The sequence below is a fragment of the Oncorhynchus nerka genome, linkage group LG15 (genome assembly GCF_034236695.1).
Source record: "Oncorhynchus nerka isolate Pitt River linkage group LG15, Oner_Uvic_2.0, whole genome shotgun sequence".
In the NCBI taxonomy this organism is placed as follows: Eukaryota; Metazoa; Chordata; class Actinopteri; order Salmoniformes; family Salmonidae; genus Oncorhynchus; species Oncorhynchus nerka.
The window spans coordinates 18,491,958-18,513,626 of record NC_088410.1 but is presented as its reverse complement, the minus strand read 5'-3'; the positions used below and the strand labels follow the sequence as shown (position 1 = coordinate 18,513,626).

At 45.0% G+C, this 21,669-nt stretch overlaps 1 protein-coding gene across 1 annotated transcript in view; it reads left to right on the top strand.

The window, feature by feature from the left end:
- Positions 1 to 17,275, top strand: part of notum1b (notum, palmitoleoyl-protein carboxylesterase b) — a 26,489-nt gene extending 9,214 nt beyond the window's left edge. Inside the window, exons 3-11 of the mRNA XM_065001180.1 lie at positions 1,751 to 1,846; positions 5,462 to 5,522; positions 8,162 to 8,220; positions 12,628 to 12,730; positions 12,931 to 13,122; positions 13,406 to 13,503; positions 13,851 to 13,998; positions 14,187 to 14,234; positions 15,601 to 17,275. Coding sequence (XP_064857252.1) covers positions 1,751 to 1,846; positions 5,462 to 5,522; positions 8,162 to 8,220; positions 12,628 to 12,730; positions 12,931 to 13,122; positions 13,406 to 13,503; positions 13,851 to 13,998; positions 14,187 to 14,234; positions 15,601 to 15,973 — 1,178 coding nt within the window. The 3' untranslated portion in view covers positions 15,974 to 17,275. The remainder of the gene's footprint in view (positions 1 to 1,750; positions 1,847 to 5,461; positions 5,523 to 8,161; positions 8,221 to 12,627; positions 12,731 to 12,930; positions 13,123 to 13,405; positions 13,504 to 13,850; positions 13,999 to 14,186; positions 14,235 to 15,600) is intronic.
- The last annotated feature ends 4,394 nt before the right edge of the window (positions 17,276 to 21,669 follow it).

Here is a 21,669-nt window from a genome sequence, read left to right as displayed (position 1 = left end):
GTGGATGTACTGTGTAATGTTGTGTTGGTCTGTGTAGGTGGATGGTACTGTGTGTAATGTTGTTGTTGGTCTGTGTAGGTGGATGGTACTGTATGTGTAATGGTGTTGTTTGTTGGTCTGTGTAGGTGGATGGTACTGTATGTAATGTTGTTGGTCTGTGTAGGTGGATGGTACTGTATGTAATGTTGTTGGTCTGTGTAGGTGGATGGTACTGTGTGTAATGTTGTTGTTGTCTGTGTAGGTGGATGGTACTGTGTGTAATGTTGTTGTTGGTCTGTGTAGGTGGATGGTACTGTGTGTAATGTTGTTGTTGTCTGTGTAGGTGGATGGTACTGTATGTAATGTTGTTGGTCTGTTGGTGGATGGTGTGTAGGTGGATGGTACTGTGTGTAATGTAATGTTGGTCTGTGTAGGTGGATGGTACTGTGTGTAATGTTGGTTGGTCTGTGTAGGTGGATGGTACTGTATGTAATGTTGTTGGTCTGTGTAGGTGGATGGTACTGTGTGTAATGTTGTTGTTGGTCTGTGTAGGTGGATGGTACTGTGTGTAATGTTGTTGGTCTGTGTAGGTGGATGGTACTGTGTGTAATGTTGTTGGTCTGTGTAGGTGGATGGTACTGTGTGTAATGTTGTTGGTCTGTGTAGGTGGATGGTACTGTGTGTAATGTTGTTGTTGGTCTGTGTAGGTGGATGGTACTGTGTGTAATGTTGTTGGTCTGTGTAGGTGGATGGTACTGTGTGTAATGTTGTTGGTCTGTGTAGGTGGATGGTACTGTGTGTAATGTTGTTGGTCTGTGTAGGTGGATGGTACTGTGTGTAATGTTGTTGGTCTGTGTAGGTGGATGGTACTGTGTGTAATGTTGTTGTTGGTCTGTGTAGGTGGATGGTACTGTGTGTAATGTTGTTGTTGGTCTGTGTAGGTGGATGGTACTGTGTGTAATGTTGTTGTTGGTCTGTGTAGGTGGATGGTACTGTGTGTAATGTTGTTGTTGGTCTGTGTAGGTGGATGGTACTGTGTGTAATGTTGTTGTTGGTCTGTGTAGGTGGATGGTACTGTATGTAATGTTGTTGGTCTGTGTAGGTGGATGGTACTGTGTGTAATGTTGTTGGTCTGTGTAGGTGGATGGTACTGTATGTAATGTTGTTGGTCTGTGTAGGTGGGTATGGTTGTTGTCTGTGTGGATGGTAATGTTGTTGTTGGTCTGTGTAGGTGGATGGTACTGTGTGTAATGGTTGTTGTTGGTCTGTGTAGGTGGATGGTACTGTATGTAATGTTGTTGGTCTGTGTAGGTGGATGGTACTGTATGTAATGTTGTTGGTCTGTGTAGGTGGATGGTACTGTGTGTAATGTAATGTTTTTGTTGTCTGTGTAGGTGGATGGTACTGTGTAATGTTGTTGGTCTGTGTAGGTGGATGGTACTGTTGTAATGTTGTTGTTGGTCTGTAGGTGGATGGTACTGTGTGTAATGTTGGTGGTCTGTGTAGGTGGATGGTACTGTGTGTAATGTTGTTGGAGGTGGATGGTACTGTATGTAATGTCATTGGTGGTCTGTGTAGGTGGATGGTACTGTATGTAATGTCGTTGGTGGTCTGTGTAGGTGGATGGTACTGTGTGTAATGTTGTTGGTCTGTGTAGGTGGATGGTACTGTGTGTAATGTTGTTGGTCTGTGTAGGTGGATGGTACTGTATGTAATGTTGTTGGTCTGTGTAGGTGGATGGTACTGTGTGTAATGTTTTTGGTCTGTGTAGGTGGATGGTACTGTTTCAACAGACAGACTTGTGACACCAGGTACCAGACAATGAGGAGATTCATGAGCTCCCTCAAGTGGCCACGCACCAGAACAGGTCAGCACACTGTTATAAACACTTATTACAAGCTCATAACACGTTTATTAATGGTAATAACGAGTAATACTGTTTCTATAACCTCTGCTATTGGTGTTCAGAGTCAGACTTCACCAGAACACTGTACAACATGCTTATAACATGTTTATTAATGGTAATAATAACTAGTATTAAGTGTTATAACCAGTCAAAATTAGGCTTATGATTTGTCTGTTCAGGGAGCTGCTGCAAAAACGAATTGACTCTTTAAAAATCATTGGTCCAGTACAGGCTGTAGAGGGAAAAGATCTCAGGCCATATAAATGTTAGTGTTTCCCATTAATCAGTAGAACTCAGTCAGTCTGTCTGTTTTAGTTACCAAAATTAATCTCACACTCACAAGTACCTCTTTCTTCTCTCTCTCTCTCTCTCTCTCTCTCTCTCTCTTCCTCTCTTTTTCTCCCCCCCCTCTCTCTCTCTTCCTCTCTCTTTCTCCCCCCCCTCTCTCTCCCTCTCCCCTCTCTCTCTCTCTCTCTCTTAATTTCCATGGGTCTTTATCCCCTCTCTCTCTTCATTTCCATGGGTCTTTATCCCCCTCTTTCTCTTCATTTCCATGGGTCTTTATCCCCCTCTCTCTCTTCATTTCCATGGGTCTTTATCCCCCTCTTCATTTCCATGGGTTTTATCCCTCTCTCTCTTCATTTCCATGGGTCTTTATCCCTCTCTCTCTTCATTTCCATGGGTCTTTATCCCTCTCTCTCTCTTCATTTCCATGGGTCTTTATCCCCTCTCTCTTCATTCATTTCCATGGGTCTTTATCCCCTCTCTCTCTTTCTTCATTTCTTTATCCCCTCTCTCTTCATTTCCATTTCCATGGGTCTTTATCCCCTCTCTCTCTTCATTTCCATGGGTCTTTATCCCCTCTCTCTCTTCATTTCCATGGGTCTTTATCCCCTCTCTCTCTTCATTTCCATGGGTCTTTATCCCCCTCTCTCTCTTCATTTCCATGGGTCTTTATCCCCCTCTCTCTCTTCATTTCCATGGGTCTTTATCCCTCTCTCTCTCTTCATTTCCATGGGTCTTTATCCCCTCTCTCTCTTCATTTCCATGGGTCTTTATCCCCTCTCTCTCTTCATTTCCATGGGTCTTTATCCCCCATCTCTCTCTTCATTTCCATGGGTCTTTATCCCTCTCTTTCTCTCTTCATTTCCATGGGTCTTTATCCCCCTCTCTCTCTTCATTTCCATGGGTCTTTATCCCTCTCTCTTCATTTCCATGGGTCTCTCTTTCTCTTTATCCCTCTTCATTTCCATGGGTCTTTATCCCCCTCTCTCTCTTCATTTCCATGGGTCTTTATCCCCCTCTCTCTCTTCATTTCCATGGGTCTTTATCCCCCTCTCTCTCTCTCTTCATTTCCATGGGTCTTTATCCCCCTCTTCATTTCCATGGGTCTTTATCCCCCTCTCTCTCTTCATTTCCATGGGTCTTTATCCCCCTCTCTCTCTTCATTTCCATGGGTCTTTATCCCCTCTCTCTTTCCATCTTCATTTCCATGGGTCTTTATCCCCTCTCTCTTTCATTTCCATGGGTCTTTATCCCCTCTCTCTCATTTCTGGGTCTTTCATTTCCATGGGTCTTTATCCCCTCTCTCTCTTTCATTTCCATTTCCATGGGTCTTTATCCCCTCTCTTTCTCTTTCATTTCCATGGGTCTTTATCCCCCTCTTCATTTCCATGGGTCTTTATCCCCTCTCTTTCATTTCCATGGGTCTTTATCCCCTCTTTCATTTCCATGGGTCTTTATCCCCCTCTTCATTTCCATGGGTCTTTATCCCCTCTCTTCATTTCCATGGGTCTTTATCCCCTCTCTTCATTTCCATGGGTCTTTATCCCTCTCTCTTCATTTCCATGGGTCTTTATCCCCTCTCTTCATTTCCATGGGTCTTTATCCCCCTCTCTTCATTTCCATGGGTCTTTATCCCCCTCTCTTCATTTCCATGGGTCTTTATCCCCTCTCTCATTTCATTTTTATCCATTTCCATGGGTCTTTATCCCCTCTCTCTTCATTTCCCCTCTCTTCATTTCCATGGGTCTTTATCCCCTCTCTCTCTTCATTTCCATGGGTCTTTATCCCCCTCTCTTCATTTCCATGGGTCTTTATCCCCTCTCTCTCTTCATTTCCATGGGTCTTTATCCCCCTCTCTTCATTTCCATGGGTCTTTATCCCCTCTCTCTCTTCATTTCCATGGGTCTTTATCCCCTCTCTCTCATTTCCATGGGTCTTTATCCATCCTCTTTTTCTCTTCATTTCCCTGGGTCTTTATCCTCCTCTCTCTCTTCATTTCCATATGTCTGTTTGTTTATGGGTCTTTATCCCCTGTCTTCATTTCCATGGGTCTTTATCCCCTCTCTCTCTTCATTTCCATGGGTCTTCCCCTCTCTTCATCCCATTTCCATGGGTCTCCACTCTCTTCATTTCCATGGGTCTTTATCCCCTCTTCTCTTCATTTCCATGGGTCTTTATCCTCCCTCTTTCCATGGGTCTTTATCCCCTCTTTCTGAGTCTTTATCCCCTCTCTCTCTTCATTTCCATGGGTCTTTATCCCTCTCTGTCATTTCCATGGGTCTTTATCCCCTCTCTCTGTTGTCCATGGGTCTTTATCCCCTCTGTCTGTCTGTCTTTCTGGGTCTTTATCCATCTCTCTTTCATTTCCATGGGTCTTTATCCCCTCTCTTCATTTCCATGGGTCTTTATCCCCTCTCTTCATTTCCATGGGTCTTTATCCCCTCTCTGTCTTCATTTCCATGGGTCTGGGTCTTTATCCCCTCTCTGCATTTCCATGGGTCTTTCTCCATTTCCATCTCTCTCTGTCATTTCCATGGGTCTTTATCCCCTCTCTCTTTCATTTCCATGGGTCTTTATCCCCTCTCTCTCTTCATTTCCATGGTCTTTATCCCCTCTCTCTCTTCATTTCCATGGGTCTTTATCCCCCTCTCTCATTTTTCCATGGGTCTTTATCCCCTCTCTTCATTTCCATGGGTCTTTATCCCCTCTCTTCATTCATTCCATGGGTCTTTATCCCCTCTCTCATTTCCATGGGTCTTTATCCCCCTCTCTCTTCATTTCCATGGGTCTTTATCCCCTCTTCATTTCCATGGGTCTTTATCCCCTCTCTTCATTTCCATGGGGTCTTTATCCCCTCTCTTCATTTCCATGGGTCTTTATCCCCTCTCTCTTCTTTCCATGGGTCTTTATCCCCTCTCTTCATTTCCATGGGTCTTTATCCCCTCTTCATTTCCATGGGTCTTTATCCCCTCTCTTCATTTCCATGGGTCTTTATCCCCCTCTCTCTTCTTTCCTCCCTCTCTTTCATTTCCATGGGTCTTTATCCCCTCTCTTCATTTCCATGGGTCTTTATCCCCTCTGTCTTCATTTCTGGGTCTTTATCCCCCTCTCTCATTTCCATGGGTCTTTATCCCCTCTCTTCATTTCCATGGGTCTTTATCCCCCTGTCTTCATTTCCATGGGTCTTTATCCCCTCTCTCTGTCTTTATTTCTTCATTTCCATGGGTCTTTATCCCCTCTCTGTCTTCTGTCCATGGGTCTTTATCCCTCTCTGTCGTTCTCTGTCTCCAGGTTCAGGTATTCTGTCTCCTCAGCCAGAGGAGAACCCCTATTGGTGGAATGCCAACATGGTGTAAGAACTCCATCCTCTTTTCTCTTCGTTATTTGACTCCTTCTTTTCAGTCTGCTCTCTCTCTCCCTTCTTGCATATGTGTGTTTGTTTATGGTGTTTATGTTTGAAACGGGTGGTGTTTTCTCTTGTCAGAGTGTGAGTCAGTAAAGTTGTGCTGCAGCTCTTCACCAAACAACCTCTTCCTTCCTCTGACTGAGTCTCTGAGTCTGTCTGTCTGTCTGTCTGTCTGCATCTCTGTCTGTCTGCATCTCTGTCTGTCTGTCTGTCTGTCTGTCTGTCTGTCTCTGTCTGTCTGTCTGTCTGTCGTCTGTCTGTCTGTCTGTCTCTGTCTGTCTGTCTGTCTGTCTGTCTGTCTGTCTGTCTGTCTGTCTGTCTGTCTGTCTGTCTGTCTGTCTGTCTGTCTGCGTCTCTGTCTGTCTGTCTGTCTGTCTGTCTGTCTGTCTGTCTGTCTGTCTGTCTGTCTGTCTGTCTGTCTGTCTGTCTGTCTGTCTGTCTGTCTGTCTGTCTCAATTTAATTTCACTTTAAGATGCTTTATTGGCTTGGGAAACATATATGTTAACTTTGCCAAAGCAAGTGAAGTAGATCATTTGTAGATATTAGATCATTAAATTGTAATTACTTTGCCACTACGGCCTATTTATTGCCTTACCTCCCTTATCTTACCTCATTTGCACACACTGTATATAGACTTTTTCTATTGTGTTATTGACTGTACCCTTGTTTACTCCATGTGTAACTCTGTGTTGTTGTTTGTGTCACACTGCTTTGCTTTATCTTGGCCAGGTCGCAATTGTAAATGAGAACTTGTTCTCAACTGGCCACCTGGTTAAATAAAGGTGAAATAAATGTTTTAAAGATAACAAACAATAAAAATGAATAGTAAACATTACACTCACAGAAGTTCCAAAATAATAAAGACATTTCAAATGTCATATTATGTCTATATACAGTGTTGTAACGATATGCAAATAGTTAAAAGTACAAAAGGGAAAATAAATAAACATAAATATGGGTTGTATTTACAATGGTGTTTGTTCTTCACTGGTTGCCCTTTTCTTGTGGTAACAGGTCACACATCTTGCTGCTGTGATGGAACACTGTGGTATTTCACCCAGTAGATATGGGAGTTTATCAAAATAGTTTAAAAAAATTATTTGTGGGTCTGTGTAATCTGAGGGAAATATGTCTCTCTAATATGGTCATATATTTGGCAGGAGGTTAGGAAGTGCAGCTCAGTTTCCACCTCATTTTGTGGGCAGTGAGCACATAGCCTGTCTTCTCTTGAGAGCCATGTCTGCCTACGGCGGCCTTTCTCAATAGCAAGGCTATGCTCACTGAGTCTGTACATAGTCAAAGCTTTTCTTAAGTTTGGGTCAGGTTCAGTGGTCAGGTATTCTGCCACTGTGTACTCTCTGTTTAGGACCAAATAGCATTCTAGTTTGCTCTGTTTTTTTGTTAATTCTTTCCAATGTGTCAAGTAATTATCTTTTTGTTTTCTCATGATTTGGTTGGGTCTAATTGTGCTGTTGTCCTGGGGCTCTGTAGGGTGTGTTTGTGTTTGTGAACAGAGCCCCGCGACCAGCGTGCTTAGGGGACTCTTCTCCAGGTTCATCTCTCAGTAGGTGATGACTTTGTTATGGAAGGTTTGGGAATCGCTTCCTTTTAGGTGGTTGTAGAATTTAATGGCTCTTTTCTGGATTTTGATAATTAGTGGGTATTGGCCTAATTCTGCTCTGCATGCATTATTTGGTGTTTTACGTTGTGCATGGAGGATATGTTTGCAGAATTCTGAATGCAGAGTCTCCATTTGGTGTTTGTCCCATTTTGTGAAGTCTTGGTAGGTGAGCGGACCCCAGACCTCACAAGCATAAAGGGCAATGGGTTCTATAACTGATTCAAGTATTTTTAGCCAGATCCTAATTGATATGTTGAATTTTCTGTTCCTTTTGATGGCATAGAAGGCCCTTCTTACCTTGTCTCTCAGATCCTTCACAGCTTTGTGCAAGTTACCTGTGGCGCTGAAGTGTTTAGGCCGAGGTATGTGTAGTTTTTTGTGTGCTCTAGGACAACGTTGTCTAGGTGGAATTTGTATTTGTGTTCCTGGCAACTGGACCTTTTTTGGAACACCATTATTTTTGTCTTACTGAGATTTACTGTCAGGGCCCAGGTCTGGCAGAATCTGTGCAGAATATCTAGGTGCTGTGTTAGGACCTCCTTGGTTGGGGACAGAATCTGTGCAGAAGATCTAGGTGCTGCTGTAGGACCTCCTTGGTTGGGGACAGAAGCAGCAGATCATCAGCAAACAGTAGACATTTGACTTCAGATTCTAGAAGGTTGAGGCCGGATGCTGCAGACCTTTCTAGTGCCCGCGCCAATTCATTGATATATTTGTTGAAGAGGGTGGGGCTTAAGCTGCATCCCTGTCTCACCCCATGGCCCTGTGGAAAGAAATGTGTTTTTTTTTGTGCAAATTTTAACCCCAGACTTGTTGTTTGTGTACATGGATTTTATAATGTCGTATGTTTTTCCCCCAACACCATTTTCCACCCATTTGTATAGCAGACCCTCATGCCAAATTGAGTCAAAAGCGTTTTGGAAATCAACAAAGCATGAAGACATCTCTCTCCTCTCCCTCTAGGTTCATCCCATACTGCTCTAGTGATGCCTGGAGTGGAGCCTCAGCAAAGACTGACCAAAGTAGGGAACATCAGTTCAGTACATAGTGCACTCTATAGGGAATAGGATGCCTCTTTGGAAAAACACTGCATTTTATTTCAAATTATTCAAGACATTTAAGTGATAATTCCTGATAATGCCTGTCAGTTCGGTTGCCAGAGACGAGACTCTTTCGTTCATTCTATCAGTTTGGTTGCCAGAGACGCGACCCATTCGTTCGTTCTATCAGTTTGGTTGCCAGAGACGAGACTCTTTCGTTCGTTCTATCAGTTTGGTTGCCAGAGACGAGACCCTTTCGTTCGTTCTATCAGTTTGGTTGCCAGAGACGCGACCCTTTCGTTCGTTCTATCAGTTTGGTTGCCAGAGACGAGACCCATTCGTTCGTTCTATCAGTTTGGTTGCCAGAGACGCGCCCCAGTCGTGGGTTCTAAATGTTCTATTGCCATACTGGCTGGTAACGTTCTGATCCCTTGCTTGCTAGCTGGCCAACTACCTTTATTTGGATACTTCCACAACAATGAGCTAATGAGGCGCGATTTCACCTGACATAGAAACAGTGTTCTCTCGCCAGGAGACTGTTGTTCAGAGGAGCCAACAACACGCCTGACATAGAAACAGTGTTCTCTCGCCAGGAGACTGTTGTTCAGAGGAGCCAACAACACACCTGATATAGAAACAGTGTTCTCTCGCCTGGAGACTGTTGTTCAGGGAGCCAACAACACACCTGACATAGAAACAGTGTTCTCTCGCCAGGAGACTGTTGTTCAGAGGAGCCAACAACACACCTGACATAGAAACAGTGTTCTCTCGCCAGGAGACTGTTGTTCAGAGGAGCCAACAACACGCCTGACATAGAAACAGTGTTCTCTCGCCAGGAGACTGTTGTTCAGGGAGCAGACATAGAGACTGTTGTTCAGAGGAGCCAACAACACACCTGACATAGAAACAGTGTTCTCTCGCCAGGAGACTGTTGTTCAGAGGAGCCAACAACACACCTGATATAGAAACAGTGTTCTCTCGCCTGGAGACTGTTGTTCAGGGAGCCAACAACACACCTGACATAGAAACAGTGTTCTCTCGCCAGGAGACTGTTGTTCAGAGGAGCCAACAACACACCTGACATAGAAACAGTGTTCTCTCGCCAGGAGACTGTTGTTCAGGGAGCCAACAACACACCTGAGAAACAGTGTTCTCTCGCCAGGAGACTGTTGTTCAGGGAGCCAACAACACACCTGACATAGAAACAGTGTTCTCTCGCCAGGAGACTGTTGTTCAGGGAGCCAACAACACACCTGACATAGAAACAGTGTTCTCTCGCCAGGAGACTGTTGTTCAGAGGAGCCAACAACACACCTGACATAGAAACAGTGTTCTCTCGCCAGGAGACTGTTGTTCAGAGGAGCCAACAACACACCTGACATAGAAACAGTGTTCTCTCGCCAGGAGACTGTTGTTCAGAGGAGCCAACAACACACCTGACATAGAAACAGTGTTCTCTCGCCAGGAGACTGTTGTTCAGAGGAGCCAACAACACACCTGACATAGAAACAGTGTTCTCTCGTCAGGAGACTGTTGTTCAGAGGAGCCAACAACACACCTGACATAGAAACAGTGTTCTCTCGCCAGGAGACTGTTGTTCAGAGGAGCCAACAACACAGCTGACACAATCACTTCAAACTGGAACTGGAAAGACTGCAAACTAGCTGCACTTTGTTTCAACTGATTTCTATTGACATTTCTTTGTATACACAGTGGGGAGAACAAGTATTTAATACACTGCCGATTTTGCAGGTTTTCCTACTTACAAAGCATGTAGAGGTCTGTAATTTTTTATCATAGGTACACTTCAACTGTGAGAGATGGAATCTAAAACAAAAATCCAGAAAATCACATTGTATGATTTTTAAGTAATGAATTTGCATTTTATTGCATGACATAAGTATTTGATACATCAGAAAAGCAGAACTTAATATTTGGTACAGAAACCTTTGTTTGCAATTACAGAGATCATACTTTTCCTGTAGTTCTTGACCAGGTTTGCACACACTGCAGCAGGGATTTTGGCCCACTCCTCCATACAGACTTTCTCCAGATCCTTCAGGTTTCTGGGCTGTCTCTGAGCAATACGGACTTTCAGCTCCCTCCAAAGATTTTCTATTGGGTTCAGGTCTGGAGACTGGCTAGGCCACTCCAGGACCTTGAGAGGCTTCTTACAGAGCCACTCCTTAGTTGCCCTGGCTGTGTGTTTCAGGTCCTTGTCATGCTGGAAGACCCAGCCACGATCCATCTTCAATGCTCTTACTGAGGGAAGGAGGTTGTTGGCCAAGATCTCGCGATACATGGCCCCATCCATCCTCCCCTCAATACGGTGCAGTCGTCCTGTCCCCTTTGCAGAAAAGCATCCCCAAAGAATGATGTTTCCACCTCCATGCTTCACGGTTTATATGGTGTTCTTGGGGTTGTACTCATCCTTCTTCTTCCTCCAAACACAGCGAGTGGAGTTTATACCAAAAACCTCTATTTTTGTCTCATCAGACCACATGACCTTTCCCCATCCCTCCTCTGGATCATCCAGATGGTCATTGGCAAACTTCAGACGGGCCTGGACATGGGGCCCACAGGCCTGGACATGCGCTGGCTTCAGCAGGATTGCGTGTGCTGCAGGATTTTAATCCATGACGGCGTAGTGTGTTACTAATGGTTTTCTTTGAGACTGTGGTCCCAGCTCTCTTCAGGTCATTGACCAGGTCCTGCCGTGTAGTTCTGGGCTGATCCCTCACCTTCCTCATGATCATTGATGCCCCACGAGGTGAGATCTTGCATGGAGCCCCAGACCGAGGGTGATTGACCGTCATCTTGAACTTCTTCCATTTTCGAATAATTGCGCCAACAGTTGTTGCCTTCTCACCAAGCTGCTTGCCTATTGTCCTGTAGCCCATCCCAGCCTTGTGCAGGTCTACAATTTAACCCTGATGTCCTTACACAGCCCCCTGGTCTTGGCCATTGTGGAGAGGTTGGAGTCTGTTTGATTGAGTGTGTGGACAGGTGTCATTTATACAGGTAATGAGTTCAAACAGGTGCAGTTAATACAGGTAATGAGTGGAGAACAGGAGGGCTTCTTTTGTGAGAGCCGGAATTCTTACTGATTGGTAGGTGATCAAATACTTATGTCATGCAATAAAATTCAAATTAATTAATCATACAATGTGATTTTCTGGATTTTTGTTTTAGATTCCGTCTCTCACAGTTGAAGTGTACCTATGATACAAAATTACAGACCTCTACATGCTTTGTAAGTAGGAAAACCTGCAAAATCGGCAGTGTGTCAAATTCTTGTTCTCCCCACTGTATACACTAAAAAATATGCTGATTAATTATTTCGACTGGCTGAGAAAAGCTTCCTGCCTGTCTCATCCTGAAGCGTTCATTACTATGGGACAGCTGGAGATCGAATTTCAATATTTAAACAATGTTGCAAATGTCAGAGAGACAGACAGCAGGTTTATACACATCTCTGTTGTTGAAAACTAAATGTCAGAGAGACAGACAGCAAGGTTTATACACATCTCTGTTGTTGAAAACTAAATGTCAGAGAGACAGACAGCAGGTTTATACACATCTCTGTTGTTGAAAACTACATGTCAGAGAGACAGACAGCAAGGTTTATACACATCTCTGCTGTTGAAAACTAAATGTCAGAGAGACAGACAGCAGGTTTATACACATCTCTGTTGTTGAAAACTAAATGTCAGAGAGACAGACAGCAACGTTTATACACATCTCTGCTGTTGAAAACTAAATGTCAGAGAGACAGACAGCAGGTTTATACACATCTCTGTTGTTGAAAACTAAATGTCAAAACTAAATCTCTGTCAAATGTCAGAGACAGACAGCAGGTTTATACACATCTCTGTTGTTGAAAACTAAATGTCAGAGAGACAGACAGCAGGTTTATACACATCTCTGTTGTTGAAAACTAAATGTCAGAGAGACAGACAGCAGGTTTATACACATCTCTGTTGTTGAAAACTACATGTCAGAGAGACAGACAGCAAGGTTTATACACATCTCTGCTGTTGAAAACGAAATGTCAGAGAGACAGACAGCAGGTTTATACACATCTCTGTTGTTGAAAACTAAATGTTAGTCTAAAAGAAATGTGAGATAATCTCTAGATGCTTTTTAGAGTGGAGATGAAGTTTATAAATTGCCTGGCTGGGCTGATGAGACCGTGGATTGCACAGTCACATGGAACAGAGTAAATAGACATTTCAACATCATAGATTTAGCTGGTGGTAACTTGTGGAATAGACACCGGCTGGAATGCGGTTTTAACCAATCAGCATTCAGGATTAAACCCACCAGTTGTATAACAAGCTATCAATCAATGTGTCTACTGTACCTGTCTTCATGTTTCTCTCTGTGTAGGTGACTATGCGTTCATGGGCTCAGTGATCATTAAGGAGGTGGTTAATGAGCTGCTTACTAAAGGACTGGACAGCGCTAAGGTCCTGCTACTGGCTGGGAGCAGGTCAGGACACTGTGTGTGTGTCTGATAAAATCACCAGTCTCAAACCTTTTAACTTTACTTACTTGTTGGACATCTGTCTGTTTCTCCCTCAATCTGGACGTCTGGACCTCCAACTCTCCTTATTTCCCCCTCTCTGGATTACTGAATGCTTTATACACTCTCTCCCTTTCCTTTCTCTCTCCCCTCCCTCTCCCCTGCAGTGCGGGGGGTACAGGTGTACTACTGAACGTGGACCGTGTGGCGGAGCACCTGGAGTCCCGGGGACACGCGGTGATTCAGGTCCGGGGTCTGGCTGACTCTGGCTGGTTCCTGGATAACAAGCAGTACAGATCTACAGACTGTCACAGCACCATCAGCTGTGACCCTACTGAGGCTATCAGGAGAGGAATCAGGTGAGAGGGAGGGAGGGAGGGAGGGAAGGAAGGAAGGAAGGAAGGAAGGAAGGAAGGAAGGAAGGAAGGAAGGAAGGAAGGAAGGAAGGAAGGAAGGAAGGAAGGAGGGAAGGAGGGAGGGAGGGAGGGAGGAGGGAGGGAAGGTGGGTGGAAGGGGGAGAGATATAAGGAGGGATGGGAGGGAGGGAGAGAGAAGGAGGGTGGGGGAGAGAGAGGTAGAGGGAGAGACAACGAGTGACCATACGAGTGACAACTGTGACTATACTTCCTGTTTCCTGTCTAGGTACTGGGGTAGTGTGGTGCCAGAGAGCTGCAGACAGACTCACATAGGAGAGGAGTGGAACTGCTTCTTCGGATATAAAGTCTACCCCACGCTCAAGAGTAACAGTGTTTCTAGTACTCTCTCTCTCTGTCTCTCTGTCTCTCGCTCTCTCTTCCCCCTCTCTCTGTGTGTGTGTGTGTCTCTCGCTCTCTCTCGCTCTCTCTCTCTAGCACCTTCTCTTCCCTCTCTCTCTCTCTCTCTCTTCTTCTGTGTCTCTCCCTCTCACTCACTCTCTCTCTCTCTCTGTCTGTCTCTCTCTAGCACTCTCTCTGTCTGTCTCTCTCTAGCACTCTCCTTCTCTTCAGGTGCAGTGTTATTTGATGAGGCCCAGCTAAAAGTAGACTCCCCCTCTCTTCATCCCCCACTTTCCCCCTCACCCCCCCTCTCCCTCTCTCTCTCTCTCTAGGTCCAGTGTTTGTGGTCCAGTGGTTATTTGATGAGGCCCAGTTAACAGTAGATAACATCCACCTGACTGGTCATCCGGTCCACGAGGGACAATGGAGATACATACAGAATCTCGGCAATGAGCTGAGGAACACACTCAAAGACGTCCCGTAAGACACACACACACACACACATTGGATAGTATACACAGAGACACACACACACACAATAATGTACAAACACACACACATACCATAACTTTCTGTTTTATTCGCTAAAGAATGTTAATGTTTTATGTTATGTGGAATGTTAACTCTCCTTTGATCACGTTGATGGATCCGTCTGTTCTGACTGCCAGGGCCCTGTTTGCTCCAGCCTGCCTATCCCATGAGGTCATCACCAGGAAGTGAGTGAACAGTTACTGATCATCATTTCTCCTTAGATTAGACATATCATAACTGGGTCTCAGATTAGACATATCATAACTGGGTCTCAGATTAGACATACCATAACTGGGTCTTAGATTAGACATATCATAACTGGGTCTCAGATTAGACATATCATAACTGGGTCTCAGATTAGACATATCATAACTGGGTCTTAGATTAGACATATCATAACTTCCTCTTAGATTAGACATATCATAACTGGGTCTCAGATTAGACATATCATAACTGGGTCTTAGATTAGACATACCATAACTTCCTCTTAGATTAGACATATCATAACTGGGTCTCAGATTAGACATATCATAACTGGGTCTCAGATTAGACATATCATAACTGGGTCTCAGATTAGACATATCATAACTGGGTCTTAGATTAGACATATCATAACTGGGTCTCAGATTAGACATATCATAACTGGGTCTTAGATTAGACATACCATAACTGGGTCTTAGATTAGACATATCATAACTGGGTCTCAGATTAGACATATCATAACTGGGTCTTAGATTAGACATATCATAACTGGGTCTCAGATTAGACATACCATAACTGGGTCTTAGATTAGACATATCATAACTAGATTAGACATACCTTAGATTAGACATACCATAACTTCTTTTTAGATTAGACATATCATAACTGGGTCTTAGATTAGACATACCATAACTTTCTCTTAGATTAGACATATCATAACTGGGTCTTAGATTAGACATATCATAACTGGGTCTCAGATTAGACATATCATAACTGGGTCTCAGATTAGACATATCATAACTGGGTCTCAGATTAGACATACCATAACTGGGTCTCAAATTAGACATACCATAACTGGGTCTCAGATCAGACATATCATAACTGGGTCTTAGATTAGACATATCATAACTGGGTCTCAGATTAGACATATCATAACTGGGTCTTAGATTAGACATACCATAACTGGGTCATAGATCAGACATATCATAACTGGGTCTCAGATTAGACATATCATAACTGGGTCTCAGATTAGACATACCATAACTTCCTCTTAGATTAGACATATCATAACTGGGTCTCAGATTAGACATATCATAACTGGGTCTCAGATTAGACATATCATAACTGGGTCTCAGATTAGACATTTCATAACTGGGTCTTAGATTAGACATTTCATAACTGGGTCTTAGATTAGACATACCATAACTGGGTCTTAGATTAGACATATCATAACTGGGTCTTAGATTAGACATTTCATAACCTTAATTTGGAGCTTTGCAAAAAATGTGCGACTTGACCGAGTACCTCTCCCATTTCTAACCTCCTTTCCGCTCCTCCCCGTTACCATAGTTACTGGATGGACATCCAAGTCAAAGGAACCTCCCTCCCCAGAGCCTTACACTGCTGGGATCGTGGTCTCCACGACAACAACCTCCACCAAAGATCCTCCAACAACGACACCCATAGCAACAATCCTAACCCCACCCCCAACAAGGCCCTGCCCCCAGCTTCGCCTCCGAGGCGTTGTCCTCTGCGTCTGATTGACAGCTGCCCCTGGCCTCACTGTAATCCCACCTGTCCCACTATACGGGATCAGATCACCGGACAGGAAATGAGCGTGATCCAGTTCCTGAAACACATGGGGTTTGATGTTGCCAAGATGGCCCAGCAACAGGGCATGGACGCAGGGAAACTGCTGGGGATGCTGAATAACGGGAACTGAGCAGGGAGAGACTCACACAGGTAGCTGAAATGAAACGCACACACACACTCTGACACAGCAGGGCCACAGAACGCTTTGGTGGAGATGAACAGAACTCAATGCAACAACAGAATAGAAACAGAACTGAACTCTAAGCAACAGGACTGAACTCTAAGCAACAGAACTGAACTCTAAGCAACAGGACTGAACTCTAAGCAACAGGACTGAACTCTAAGCAACAGGACTGAACTCTAAGCAACAGAACTGAACTCTAAGAAACAGAACTGAACTTCAAGCAACAGGACTGAACTCTAAGCAACAGAACTGAACTCTAAGCAACAGAACTGAGCAGAAAAAGGTACTGTGCTAAACTGAACTGGACTCAAAGGATCTGAAATCAGAACTTTCACTTTGTGCAACTCAAAACACCTCAACTCTGAACGCAGCTTGAATAGTGTCTGCAATGGGACAGAACTCGACTTAACTCAACTGAATAATAAATCATTTTTAGTACAACAACGGAACTGCTAAGTTTAAGTTCAAACAACTGAACAATGCTTTACTCAACAACGCTGAACTCAACTCAGCCAAACCTGAACAGAACTAAACTATACTGAAATAGTGTTTTGGGTGCGAAAAGACATACACAAATGGAACGTCATCCGTTTTAAGGATACTATCCCAAATGGCATCAGATTCCCCCTGAGGGCTCTGGTCAAAACTAGTGCACTATATAGGGAATAGGGCTCTGGTCTAAACTAGTGCACTATATAGGGAATAGGGCTCTGGTCAAAACTAGTGCACTATATTGTGAATAGGGCTCTGGTCAAAACTAGTGCACTATATTGTGAATAGGGCTCTGGTCAAAACTAGTGCACTATATAGGGAATAGGGCTCTGGTCAAAACTAGTGCACTATATTGTGAATAGGGCTCTGGTCAAAACTAGTGCACTATATTGTGAATAGGGCTCTGGTCAAAACTAGTGCACTATATAGGGAATAGGGCTCTGGTCTAAACTAGTGCACTATATTGTGAATAGAGTGCCATTTGGGACGCAATCTGTTCGTTTTAAAGTAAATAAGACAACGGACTTGTGGAATTAGAAAATATATAGATGCATAATAGGTGTAGAAGTTGTGTATGTATATGAAGTGGAATCCTCCGACTGTAATGACTTGATAGACTTCAATTTATCATTTTGATCAATGCTACAGAAGATACAGAATCAAGCTTCTGTGAGCGTACCAAGTAATTAGGCGTCACTCTAAAGCGGGAAGGTGGAATAAACGAGTCAGGAAAAAGGTTTTTCTGATTGAACACGGTTCTCTATTGAGAGTATTTTGTCAACAAAAACATTCAAACATAATCAATGAAAAATCTTCCAAGGAAAAACACACATCTTCTTCTCCAGATGAAACAAGAACACAATAGGATAATCTTTAAACTACAACAAACATAAATCACGGTTTTGTCACCGTCTTAGTGGTTCTTTCAGCACAGCTTCTCTCTCTCGGTGGCCATCTTCCAGAGATAGTTTCCCCCCCCTCTTCTGGTTCCATTCTCTCTTTTATAGGGGAAGGAGAGTATCTCATTAGTACCGTCAGCTGTGCTTAATTGACTCTGGTTACCTTGTCTCCCAGGCTCTGTTGGGCAACTATCCATGAGCCCAGCCTGCCCTCTAGTGGTCCGTGTCCGGAGCCTGTAGAACGGGATCAGAACACAGGCCATCTTTTAACAATTGAAAGGCCTCTTCCGTCTCGTCTTTCCACTCTACCTGGTTTGGCAGGTTTTCCCTGATGAGGTTTGTGAGGGTTGGCAATGGTTGCATATCCCGGGATAAAACGGCGATAATATCCTGTTATCCCTAAGAAGGCCCCGAACGTCTCGCTTGGTCGGGGTCGAGGCCAGTCACGAATTGCCCTGGTCTTCTCTGCCTGTGGGCGTATTTTCCCATTCCCCACGGTGTACCCCAGGTATTCCGCCGGACAAACCCAGGCAGCATTTATTTGGATTGGCTGTCAACCCTGTGGCTTCCAAACTCACGAGCACCGCCCGTAATCGCAAGAGGTGACTATCCCAGTCCTCGCTGTGGATGACCACATCGTCTATGTACGCCGCTGCATACTCTTGATGGGGCCGTAGAATGGCATCCATGAGGCGTTGGAAGGTTGCAGCGGCACCGTGCAGTCCGAAGGGCATCCTCACATACTGGAAAAGCCCCTCTGGAGTGGCGAAGGCAGTCTTTGGGCGATCCTCCGGAGCCGTAAGGGCGGATATGCACCTTCTTGCCGGGTTCAGTGTGGATATGGTGGAACAGGACATCTGTTTGTCCTGGGAATGGAGAGAATATTCGACCGAAGTTCATAATCAGCTTGTCTAGCTGTCTTGACTGCTCCGATAGGAGAGTTTGGCCACGGCGCACCTGTGGTAGAGCCTCCTCTTTTCCTTTGCCCTCCAGGGCCATCAAAGCCACCTCCTCCTCTCGTCCATGGTATGTCTTCAGCAGGTTTATGTGATAGATTTGGACCTTCTTCCTCCTGTCAGGTTGCTTGATGAGGTAATTGACCGGTGAGACCCTTTTCATTACCTCGTAGGGCCCCCTCCACTGCGCCAGCAAACGATGTTCGGCCGTGGGCACAAGCACCATCACTTTCTCTCCCACGGTGAACTCACGGGGGTCGCAGACTTATCATAGGCCCGGCCTTGGGTCCTTTGGGCCTTCTCCATATGCTCCTTGACTATGGGCCACACTGCTGACAGGCAGTCTCTCATCAGGGTAACGTGTTCTATTGTGGATCGAAAGGGGCATGGTTGGGTCTCCCAGGTCTCCTTGGCTAAGTCGAGGATTCCTCGACAGGGTCTGCCATAGAGCAATTCAAACGGAGAGAATCCAGTGGATGCCTGGGGTACTTCTCGCAGGGCAAACATTAAGTGTGGGAGAAGCATGTCCCAGTTTTTCCCATCTCGGGACACCACCCTTCTCAACATGCTTTTATCGTTTTGTTCAAGCGTTCACACAACCCGTCTGTTTGAGGGTGGAATATGCTTGTACGTATCTGTTGAACCTGATATAACCGACACAAGTCCTTCATCAACCGGGACATGAACGGGGTTCCTTGATCAGTCAAGATAGTCTTGGGGAGGCCCACACGAGAGAACATCAGGAATAACTCCTTGGCAATTCCCTTTGACGACATGTTACGCAGGGGTATGGCCTCCGGGAACTTGGTAGCGTAATCTATAACCACTAGGATGTACTCGTGTCCTCTGGCGGATTTTGGGAGGGGTCCTACGAGGTCCATAGCTATGCGTTCAAAGGGAGTCTCTATGATGGGGAGAGGAATCAAAGGGTTACGTAGGTGTGGCCGTGGGGCTGTACGTTGACATTGATCACACGTCCTACAATACCTGGCCACAGCCCGGGTGACCCGGGGCCAATAGAATCTCTGCATGATTCTGTCAATAGTCTTGTCTCGTGCCAGGTGTCCTCCTAGGACGTGGGAATGGGCTAACTGTAGAACTGTATCTCTGTATGGCCTAGGCACCATTAGTAATTCCTGGTTTTCCCCCCTTCGTCGTACGCTTGTCCACTACGAGAGTCTCTATCACATGTCCTACTCCCTTTCCAGGTTCTAGCCACTGTTTCGTCAGTCGTATTAAGGCGAAGATCTGGGCACGGACGGGTTGATCAGCTGTATAGGTCCATTGATGGAACTTTACAGCCCTATCTCTGGCAGTCAGCTGGTACCGGGACAGGATCTCGGTTTTTAGTCGCCCATAGTCCGCAGCTTCGTGGGAATCCAGGTCAAAATAGGCTTCCTGAGCCACCCCGGTCAAAAGAGGGGCTAATGCGCTCGCCCATTCTGTGGGCGGCCACTCTTCCAAGGTGGTCGTCCTTTCGAAGGTCATGAGGAAGGCCTCAATATCATCCTCCTTGGAGAGACGAGGTAAGATGGCGTGAGCAGCCGCTCTTGGCTTAACTCTAGGTTCTTCTAGTCGGCTCAGCTGTTGTTGCAGGAGTTCTATGGTTGTCCGCTGTGCCGTGATCAATTGTTGTAGTAGGGCGTTATCCATTGTTCTTGAATGGTTCCTCCGGGTCTACTGGAAGAATCTTGATTTACTCACTTATCCTTGTGTCACTCGTCCACCTAATGCCCGTATCCTCCACCAATGTGAGCGTACCAAGTAATTAGGCGTCACTCTAAAGCGGGAAGGTGGAATAAACGAGTCAGGAAAAAGGTTTTTTCTGATTGAACACGGTTCTCTATTGAGAGTATTTTGTCAACAAAAACATTCAAACATAATCAATGAAAAATCTTCCAAGGAAAAACACACATCTTCTTCTCCAGATGAAACAAGAACACAATAGGATAATCTTTAAACTACAACAAACATAAATCACGGTTTTGTCACCGTCTTAGTGGTTCTTTCAGCACAGCTTCTCTCTCTCGGTGGCCATCTTCCAGAGATAGTTTCCCCCCCCCCTCTTCTGGTTCCATTCTCTCTTTTATAGGGGAAGGAGAGTATCTCATTAGTACCGTCAGCTGTGCTTAATTGACTCTGGTTACCTTGTCTCCCAGGCTCTGTTGGGCAACTATCCATGAGCCCAGCCTGCCCTCTAGTGGTCCGTCCACACTTCTGATATGGAAGGCAATGGATTATAGCCTCTCATAGGCTGCGTTTACACAGGCAGCCTAATTCTGATCTATTTCCACTAATTGGTCTTCTAACCAATCAGATCAGGTCTTTTACCAATAATTGGGCAAAAGACCAGAATTGGGCTGCCTGTGTAAACACAGCCATAGTAACAAGGGTTCACTAGAACTGATTGATTGATCAGAATTGTCTCAAACGACCACATAGCCTACTGCCACATATGAACTCACCAGCAGAGAGGGATGGAGACTGTCACACCTAAACATAGGATACCAGCAGAGTGAGAGATGTCTGGATGGATGATACAGTATGTGGGGAATGGGAGAGATGTCTGGATGGATGGTACAGTATGTGGGGAATGGGAGAGATGTCTGGATGGATGATACAGTATGTGGGGAATGGGAGAGATGTCTGGATGGATGGCTGATGTCTGGATGGATAATAGAGTATGTGGGGGATGGGAGAGATGTCTGGATGGATGGATGATACAGTATGTGGGGAATGGGAGAGATGTCTGGATGGATGATACAGTATGTGGGGAATGGGAGAGATGTCTGGATGGATGGTACAGTATGTGGGGAATGGGAGAGATGTCTGGATGGATGGTACAGTATGTGGGGAATGGGAGAGATGTCTGGATGGATGATACAGTATGTGGGGAATGGGAGAGATGTCTGGATGGATGGCTGATACAGTATGTGGGGAATGGGAGAGATGTCTGGATGGATGATACAGTATGTGGGGAATGGAAGAGATGTCTGGATGGATGATACAGTATGTGGGGAATGGGAGAGATGTCTGGATGGATGGCTGATACAGTATGTGGGGAATGGGAGAGATGTCTGGATGGATGGCTGATACAGTATGTGGGGAATGGGAGAGATGTCTGGATGGATGGTACAGTATGTGGGGAATGGAAGAGATGTCTGGATGGATGATAGAGTATGTGGGGGATGGGAGAGATGTCTGGATGGATGATAGAGTATGTGGGGGATGGGAGAGATGTCTGGATGGATGATAGAGTATGTGGGGGATGGGAGAGATGTCTGGATGGATGGCT